This window comes from Austrofundulus limnaeus, unplaced genomic scaffold, assembly GCF_001266775.1.
Source record: "Austrofundulus limnaeus strain Quisiro unplaced genomic scaffold, Austrofundulus_limnaeus-1.0 Scaffold252, whole genome shotgun sequence".
In the NCBI taxonomy this organism is placed as follows: Eukaryota; Metazoa; Chordata; class Actinopteri; order Cyprinodontiformes; family Rivulidae; genus Austrofundulus; species Austrofundulus limnaeus.
The window spans coordinates 804,234-814,225 of record NW_013952654.1 but is presented as its reverse complement, the minus strand read 5'-3'; the positions used below and the strand labels follow the sequence as shown (position 1 = coordinate 814,225).

The 9,992-nt window shown below is 41.5% G+C and overlaps 1 protein-coding gene across 5 annotated transcripts in view; it reads right to left on the bottom strand.

Annotated features, from left to right (window-relative positions):
* The window catches only part of tns3.2 (tensin 3, tandem duplicate 2), a 59,314-nt gene that overhangs the window by 34,599 nt on the left and 14,723 nt on the right, over positions 1 to 9,992 (bottom strand). For all 5 annotated transcript variants that reach the window (XM_014020439.1, XM_014020442.1, XM_014020438.1 and 2 more), the window contains 2 exons: positions 7,281 to 7,382; positions 1,521 to 2,303 (listed from right to left, as the gene is read on the bottom strand). In XM_014020439.1, coding sequence (XP_013875893.1) covers positions 1,521 to 2,303; positions 7,281 to 7,382 — 885 coding nt within the window. The remainder of the gene's footprint in view (positions 1 to 1,520; positions 2,304 to 7,280; positions 7,383 to 9,992) is intronic.

Sequence of the window (9,992 nt, the reverse complement as noted above, 5' to 3'; positions counted from 1 at the left end):
ATAACTATTATGATTAGTGACTTATATAAGTCATTGTGAAGCTAACGCTAATAACTATTATGATTAGTGACTTATATAAGTCATTGTGAAGCTAATGCTAATGCAGAACTGGAGCTAATGTGGAGCTAATGCTTACCTTCGCATAGATTAATATTTGGTACTTTCCAATTATTATGATTAGTGGCTTATGTGTCATTGTGAAGCTAATGCTAATGCAGAACTGGAGCTAATGTGGAGCTAACGCTAAACCTGTCATAGATTAATATTTGGTACTTTTCAACTATTATGATTAGTGACTTATATAAGTCATTATGAAGCTAACACTAATGCTATTATGATTAGTGACTTATATAAGTCATTGTGAAGCTAACGCTAATAACTATTATGATTAGTGACTTATATAAGTCATTATGAAGCTAACACTAATGCTATTATGATTAGTGACTTATATAAGTCATTATGAAGCTAACGCTAATACTCTTATGATTAGTGACTTATATAAGTCATTATGAAGCTAATGCTAATACTATTATGATTAGTGACTTATATAAGTCATTGTGAAGCTAACGCTAATGCAGAGCTGGAGCTAATATGGAGCTAACGCTAAACCTGTCAGTGATTAGTATTTGGTACTTTCCAATTATGATTAGTAACTTGTAAGTTATTGTGAAGTTAACACTAAGGCAGAGCTTGGGCTAATGTGGAGCTAACGCCAACATGGAGGTGACCCTAACAAGAGCTAACACTAATGCTAACATGGAGCTAATACCAACATGGAGATGACACTAAGCCAGAGCTAATACTAACACAGAGCTAACATTAACACAGAGCGAATGCTAAAGCTAAGAGGGAGCTAATGCAGAGTTGGAGCAAATGCTAATGTGTAGCTACACAGATAACGCCAACATGGAGCTAATGCTACTATGAAGCTAAGTATAGATTTAAAACACAGGGTAACTGATTTACATTTAAAAACATGTAACCTGTTAATCCTCATGTGAATTGTTATCGGATAACAAATAATTGCAAGTAGGGGTCTCTGCGGACGAGTGGGCGTGTCCCAACGAAAGGCCATTCTAAAGCGACACACCTGATTTGATGGACTTTTTTAAAGAGACACACCGGAATGGACAAGCAAAAAAAGGGGTGTCACCGTACGGCACCACCTGATTGGACAAGAACAAAAGGGGYGTTACTGTACGGCACCACTTTTTCTGGAGACCCCTACTTGGGTCACGTTTCTCCTGGTTAACCTTAGTGTTGGGGTCAGGGTCAGGCTGTAAAGAGATCGAGCAGGGTCTAAGGATACCGTCATGTAGGCCTCGTAGCCCACAGTGTTTATGCTTTAGACACGCCCACTCTTGTGACACGCCCACTTTGATTCCGCAGATAACCCCTTCTCAATAATTGGGGTTCATTGTTTTGGTAACATTGCTCCACCCTAGTCCAGACTGCCTCTGAAGGTGGTCTGAGAGAAGATGTTTTCAACGAGACTTGTTTGAAGTTGAGTGAAAGTTTACCTGACTGATGGGTCCGTCCTTTGAGGCTGAGGCCGTTGGTGTTCAGGGAGGCAGAGCGGGACAGCGGGGAGCAGCGTGTCGGAACAGGAACAAACGTGGGATCCAAGTCCAGAATCAGCTGGTTCAGCTGCTCGATGGACTCATCGATGTCTGTGGTCAGTGATGCCAGCTCATCTTCCTGACAGCTCGAGGTGGTGTCGGCAGACCGGGGGGTCTCCTCGAACGTCAGGCCTCTCTTCACCGCCGCCCGGCTGCTGAGTCCTCGAGGTGGGGTTTCAGGGATGGCCAGGGGCGGCGGTCTGTTCGACCTCCCCTGAGCGCCCAGCGGAAGCAGACCGCCATCGACGGTGTCCACCATCTGCTGCTGCCGCACCCAGGAGCGAGTGGCGCACTGGGCAGGTTTCTGGGTCCCGAGCGTGTTTTCCGAGGACAGGGAGCGGTTAGAACCCGGTCCTGCCTCGTCCTCGTCGTCTAGGATGTCCGTCTCCCTCTCGCTCGACGAAGCCTCTCCGTTGACGGTGCGTCCGAGCCCGGACTCATCTCTGTCCCCGCGACGAGACAAAACAAGTTCCGTCATGACCCCCGGACGAGGCTCCGAGTCTGCCCCGAATATCAGCTTCCCTCCCTGGACCCACTGGTCCTGGGACGCCCCTCTCTTCTGTCTGGTGTCGGTGCGGCCCTGCGAGGTCACGGACAGGCCCGAGTCGCTGCTGGCGGACGGCGCTCGGTCGCTGCAGCTCGGACTGCTGGTGGTCGGGGCCGGTTCAAGGAGGTGAGGAGGACCTGGAAGGAGACACGAAGCGGATTTTTACAATTTCAGTCAAACGTCCCTTTTTTTAAGTTGAATTTTTGATTCATTTCCTGCTTTTTGGTCCCTTTTTTTTCTCCTCAGTTAGTTAAATTTTTGCACCTAAACTCCACACCTGCATGGGTTTGCAGACACACTGTGCMGATAAAACGGGCCTCTTTGTGAGTCAGTCTCAGGAAGGACGTCTACCTGAGGTCAGATCCAGCTGATTGTGTGTTGACGCACGCACAAGTTTTCACAACAAAAGRTCATGGGATCTGCAGGCCAGTAGAGAACGAAAATAAAAACTCAAAACGTCTTCATCTTAAAGTTCTGAACAGGAGTTTCTCCTATTTTACTTCAGACTGGTGAACCCCTGTCCATCTTTACGTCTTCAGCTGCAAAAAGTCAAAACCTGTCCCAACTTTCCCAGGATCCAGGCTGCAAACCGTGGTGAAGAAAAGGCCGTACAGTACCAGCAACAACACGCGCAGTGGAGCTCAGACCACAGCTGGAACAGCAGCCTCTGGAGTCCAGAGAGGGCAATAAAACTCAAATACCAGACACGCATGGTAAACCCTCACAGCTGCTCAACGGCTCTTTTCCCACAGAGGCGCACACAGAGTCCAAAACACACAGTTCTGTTCTAATAGATAATTAAAAAAAAAAACCTCACCAGCAGGAAACTTTCACTGTCCGAGACTAGAAACAGGATGCAAACGCTTGGCCGAAGCCTCCCCCCGGGGAGTCAGAGGAGGAAACAGAAAGATGATTGAAAAGGATGAAACTGGATTCAAAGAGTTGGGCTCCTCTCCGCTCCTGGTTTGTTCTCCTCTCTGTCGTCTCCGAGGCAGGAAGAGGAGAAAAATGCATTCTTTTTTTTTTTTCTTAAGGTGCTAACAGCCCTCTTGTGTCCCAGAAAAAATCCCCGCCTTCAGGACTGGATTTTTTTTTTTAATGTTGGTCCCTCCTCCCTGCATCCTGTCCAGGCTCACAGGTAGCTGAGTGGACAGAGGAGCACTCATACGTTTTCATCTCAACTTGGGAAGGAGAGGAAGGAAACTGTAGGGGTGGATCATTCACGAAACTCTCTCTCTCGCTCTCTCTCTCTTTTTAAACACACATGAAGCACTTTCAAGGAAGAAAAAAAAAAGTAAAGGACCTTGAGCTGCCCAAATTTGGAGAGCAGAATGTAAACATGGAGGCGGTCCATGCACAGGGAGGGAGGACTGGACAAACTGCAACCTGAACCTGATGCAGGGGGGACAAGAGAAGACGAGCGGGACATCGGTGTTCCTCCTGGAATGGAACAGGAAGTGCAAGATATTCCTGTGGGTGCAGTGGGGGAGCTAGGGGGGTGGCCAGTGGTGCCCACCGTGGATTAATCTCCGGCCACACCAAAGGCCACCACAATCATTTGAGGAAACGAGACATTTAAAGTCCTATTCTGATGAGATTAGTTTTACCTAGGGACCCCATGCTGTTTTAACACATTCTCACTCCCGACTCGTCAACATATTGACGCTTTTCCAAAGTTCCCTCTGCGTCTTATTTTGACGCGTCGGGTGGCCCCCTCGCGTCAGTCTTTGCCGCCCGCGGCTTTTCCGGGTTGCGCCACCAGAGGTCTTTGGGTTGGGGGTCTGAGGTTAACATGAGGGATCAGGATAAATGGTTAAGTTTAGGAACTGGGGTCAGGGATTGGACGTCTACAGTGAAAATTGGGTAATTTTATGCTTTGGAACACGTARTTGACGTGAATTTCCTACATTTTCTAAAAATGCTTAATTTTAGCTATCAGGGTTAATGGTTAATTTTAGGTACTAGGGTCAGGGACAGGAAGTCTAAAGTGAATAAAGGTAATTTTAGGCTTTGGGACGGTAGTTTTTGTGCATTTTCTACACTTTCAGAAATTATGACAACAGATTCCGACCCATCTCGTCAAAAAATGACACAATGGGGGTACCCGACGCGTCAAAATGGGACACAGAGGGAACTTTGGAACAGCGTCAGTATGTGACGACTCGGGAGTGAGAATGGGTTGGATATTTGTAACAATTGCAGAGATTGTCTGTGTTGTTAATCCCATGTGAATCGACCATGTCAGTTATTTGTAAAGTAAAGATTTTCCCACAAATTACCTGCTATGTTTTGCTGAACTCCGAGGTCCTGTGATGATACTAATCCAATGCAAACAGGCATCGCTGTGATTTGGACAGGAATGGGATGAATCCAACATGTAATTCGGCGTTTTTATTTATTTATTTATTTTTGTTTCCTGGGTGCATTTTTATTTGCTTTTGGTGAAGAATGGAGGCTGGATTGGAGTGCATTGAAAACCTTATGGGTGCCGTGTTCAACGTGCCAACWACAAACCAGGATTCAATATCATATCCTGAAGATGTCCACAAATTTYAGCAAAATCTCAGGCTTTGTTATCCCGTGTGAATGTGCCACTTTAAAAACAGATGTCGGGGAGTAATTTATTTATTACACGGGGTCCCCAGATAACGCTTATCTCGTGCTTAAGAAATACAGTATATGTAATAATGGTTGATTCACAAATACTGTATTTATTGATGAGATTTGAGTATAATGCAACCTCTTATATTTTCAGCTGAAAAAGCATCACAATATTTGTGTTATTTGCAATGAAAAAATAAAAGGTATTGCGGTAAAAAAAAAGTCAATTTACAGAAGATGACTGGACAGAAGGACAGTATTTTCAAATCCCCTCTTCGCTCTGAGTAAGAAAGACGAGGTGGTAGAAGAAGGGGAAGAGGGGAGGGCTGGGAGTGGTTAAAGTAAAACCACCTGGGCTTCACAACAACATTCTTGGAACAGCGGAGTTGCTCACTGTCTGGCACCTTCATTGCCTTCACGTGGTGTTGGTTATGTGTGTGTATTGTTTTTGTTTACATGCCACTTTTCCTCCACACGCCTTTAAATCTAAATTATATGGCCGGCAGGGGCAGATTCATGAAACAGCTGGAACTGAAACCTCAGCTGTAAGTTAAAGCAATTGTTTCAGCTGTCGCCTGTGTGTTTTTCTGTTGTTACTGGGTGCTTTTTTTTAAGTAAATGGAAACTTTGTGGGGGAAAAAACAATCCTCATGTTAGGTCTGGCTACTGGAGGTTTTATTTAAAAAACTGATGCTCAGGAATCAAACCACAGCAGMCACCATGAATACTTCCTAAAAAGCAAAACACATGTAAATAATTAGTACATTAAAGATCTTTTTTTAGTGCCATGTGAGCACTCACCTAAATCTAAGCTCCACTTTGGATTCTACCAAYATCTGGAAAAATGTTTAGCTTGTTACCAAACGATTGAACAACTGTTTTCTTTTTTACCTGGTAGGTTCACTGTAACTGAAAAATATGTTAAATAAAAAACAGTAAATCTGATTCATAAAAACAACAAGATTCAAATACTAAACCTAACACTGTAGTTTTATTACTGAACCTAACCTGGTAGTTTGGATTACTAAACATAACCTGGTAGTTTGGATTACTAAACCTAACCTGCTAGTGTGGATTACTAAACATAACCTGGTAGTTTGTATTACTAGACATAACCAGGTAGTTTGGATTACTAAATTTAACCTGGTAGTTTGTATTACCAAACATAACCGGGTAGTTTGGATTACTAAATTCAACCTGGTTGTTTAGATTTCATAAACCTAACCTGGTGGTGTGGACTTTTAAACCTAACCTGGTAGTTTGGATTACTAAACTTAACCTGGATGTTTGGATTACTAAACCTAGCCTGGTAGTTTGGTTTACTAAATATAATCTGGTAGTTTGGATTACTAAATTTAACCTGGTGGTTTAGATTTCATAAACCTAACCTGGTAGTTTGGACTTTTAAACCTAACCTGGTAGTTTGGATTACTAAACATAAATTAGTAGTTTGGATTACTAAACTTAACCTGGTGGTTATGATTTCATAAACCTAACTTGGTATTTTGGACTTTTAAACCTAACCTGGTAGTTTGGATTACAAAACTTAACCTGGTGGTTTTGATTTTGTAAATCTAACCTGGTAGTTTGGATTACTAAACCTAACCTGGTAGTTTTGATTTTGTAAACCTAACCTGGTAGTTTGGATGACTAAACACAACCTGGTAGTTTGGATTACTGTACTTAACCTGGTAGTTTGGATGACTAAACCTAACCTGGTAGTTTGAATGACTAAACACAACCTGGTAGTTTGGATTACTGTACTTAACCTGGTAGTTTGGATGACTAAACATAACCTGGTAGTTTGGATGACTAAACATAACCTGGTGGTTTGGATTACTAAACTTAACCTGGAGGTTTGGATTACTAAACTTAACCTAGTAGTTTGGATGACTAAACATAACCTGGTAGTTTGGATGACTAAACTTAACCTGGCAGTTTGGATTACTACACTTAACCTGGTAGTTTGGACTTTTAAACAACCTGGTAGTTTGGATGACTAAACATAACCTGGTGGTTTGGATTACTAAACTTAACCTGGTGGTTTGGATTACTAAACTTAACCTGGTAGTTTGGATGACTAAACATAACCTGGTGGTTTGGATTACTACACTTAACCTGGTAGTTTGGACTTTTAAACAACCTGGTAGTTTGGATTACTAAATATAACCTGGTAGTTTGGACTTTTAAACTTAACCTGGTAGTTTGGATTACTAAATATAACCTGGTAGTTTGGATTACTAAACCTAACCTGGTAGTTTTGATTCTTAACCCCAACAATTTAAATTTTGAATTGATTCATACATTTATCTTTGTAAAAACTGAATCCTAAACCTAACCTGATAATTCTGACCCTAAACATGATTCCTAAATCCAACCATTTGATTGGATACGGGATAAATAATACACACTTCCCTTTAACTACAAGCTGTTAGAGCAAAGGATGAACTACAGGAGCTGTCTAAATTCAAAGAACTGAACAGAGTTTGAAGAACATGAAAATTCATTTTTACTTGTGTCAAAAGATGAGTCRTGATATGAATCTCTTCTGACCGATGGGTCCAGGGTGTCGTAGTCCACCGTCACAGAGCTGCTGTTGTACCACAGCTCTGTACCTGCACATAAAAAACWGGTTACTTTACAAATAAACAGAGTTTATCTTATTTAAAAAATACCAGTTCTTCATATCTTCAAAGTTTTAAAACTTTGATTTCTCAGTTTGTTGGTCGTGTCTGGTTCTGTTTGTGTGTTCTGCCCATGGTATCTGCAAATCTGAATTCCTATCAGATGTGTCTGATAAGCCTCTTGGATTGCTTCCTGTTCAGACTCAAGTAGCCCGGTTTGCTGGTCCTAAGGGTCCCTTTGGGTGGCTGCTGGGTCCAACAGCGCCCTCATCTGGCTGCTGAGCCCGAGCTGTAAGTGGAAAGGTGTGAGCGAGTCACTCAAGACTTGACACGGTTTGAGATGTTTTCTAACCCAAACAATGAGTTGAGGTGATAATTCATCACTGTTGTGTCTCCTTCCATGTGAGGCTGGTTTCCTATCTGATTTTAGTCAAACTCAGTCATGAACCCAAATGTTTCGCCCAGATGTTAAGATTGAGATACCATTTTTTTTTTATAAAAATCTAAAAGAAAGTCAAGATGTGCTTTTTTTACRCACAAGTATGGTGTCTTGGAAAATCTAAACATCCTGCATCAGAAGCAGTGATGTGTAAAGAATGGATTTTGTAGTTTTGTTTGCACAATGGGTGCTTTCGGATCACAGAAACCTTTTGAAAGTTCTTATAACAACTGGAGGAAATCCCGAGCTCTTTATGTGTACAAGCTGCAGGAATTGTGGTTCTCAGACCCCCCCCCCACACTTTTTTTTTTTTTTTTAGCTTTGTAGCTTTCTCAATAAGAGGAACCACCTGGCTTGTGAACGTATCATGAAGGGGTCCAAATTATAAAACTCAACCCCCTAAATACAAATTATCAGTAAGCACGAATAAAACCAATCAAAAGATCAAAAATGTGGCGACAGAAGGAAAGAAATTTGCTGTCGCATCAATTTGTTCTCGAGGACAAGCAGGTAAACTGTCACTTCTAGGGATGCAAGTTATCGATTAATGAATTAATCTAAAGTTGATTGATCTTATCGATTGACTAATGATTAATTGATAAGCGGCCATTTTCTTAAAAACCTGACGTTTCTCTTGAATCAAAGGTCTTTCTATGACATGAAGGGCTAATTTTTTTTACGCACTAAATAAAAAATATTACAGTATTATACTTTATAAAATTTATTGTGCCAGCTGTATTAAAAACTGACTGAGTAAACAGAAAATTGTAGATTTCTCACAAGACAGGAATCTCTTATGTTGCTAGTTGGAAAAAAGAAAAGGAAAAACTAGCTACAGTATATAAAACACTTTATCCACTCTGAACAGAGAGACATAGAACTATCATTTAAACACTGGGTAATATATTAACCTAAAGGTTTACTCAAAAACAAACTATAAACATAATAAAATATCCCTCAGAGGGGTGAACATACAGTTGAGTATTGGAACTGTTTGTTTACATTCCCTGTGGTTCTATCTGGGCAGCTCGCCATGATTTGGCATCAGTTAAATTCATTTGATTGGTTCACTGGCCAGGTTCTGTCACACAGATTAACTTCATGTTACTTATTTGTAGTGACTGTAACTTTTTATGTGTTTGTTCTTCCACACGAGTTAAACTCGGAAAGAATAAGCCAACATTAGCTACAGTTAGCTTACCGTTCTCTGTCGTCCTGTTCTATTGTCTTAAGTTTAATTGTCTTATGTTTTCAATTAATCAAATGAAAGGAATTTTAATCTAATAAACCAATATTCGACAATTAATCGTAAGTAGATTAATTGTTTGCATCCCTAGTCACTTTGCTTCTGAAAGCCGACCTTTGGACGAGTTTGAGCAGCTGGCCGAGGCTGTTAGAAAATATAGCCAACTTTACGTGAAAGTTGAACGGCAAAAAACTTTTTGACAGAAACAGTAACATTATCAGGTACAGGGAGTTTGTCTCTTTGGTGACAACTTTGTAAAGTACAAATGGTGGCTGCAGCGACCAAATGGAGACCCCGACGGGATGAAACCTGCTCATTTGCTTCCCGRAAGTTTTGTTATGAAATTTCTCAACTTTTCACAGCGATTTCAGAGAGTAAGGACAAACAAAGAGACTGATGTCATTTAGACATGACTGCTAACTTAGAGATAACTGGATCCCATTAGAAAACGTTAGAGGAACATGGGTGGAATGGATCTGTTGATGTTCTAGCGTAATAGACCTTTTGCACATTTTGGTTATAACGCATGCACACGGGGTTTTCGCRCATCCACTGGAAGTAGGGGAATCATTCGCTGTGCGAGTCAAGTGTTTACGTTTTTTTTTTCCAATGATTCAGTGACTTTTATAGTGTGTATAACTGTTCGAGGCAACGTGGCCGAGTAAAAGATAAAAGAGAAGCTTGCTCCTTTTACCAAATTCCGCTAGGAAAGTCAAGCAAAGGTGCTACAAGAAGAAAGCTGTGGCTCAATGCACCTCGCCGTCACGACTTCACTCCGACAAAACAATAGTGTGTAATCGGCATTTTGTTTCTGGCATGGCAACTAATGATCTGTTGATTACGTTCCTACGCTACATCTTGGATATGTAAGGATTACGTTCCTACGCTACATCTTGGATATGTAAGGATTACGTTC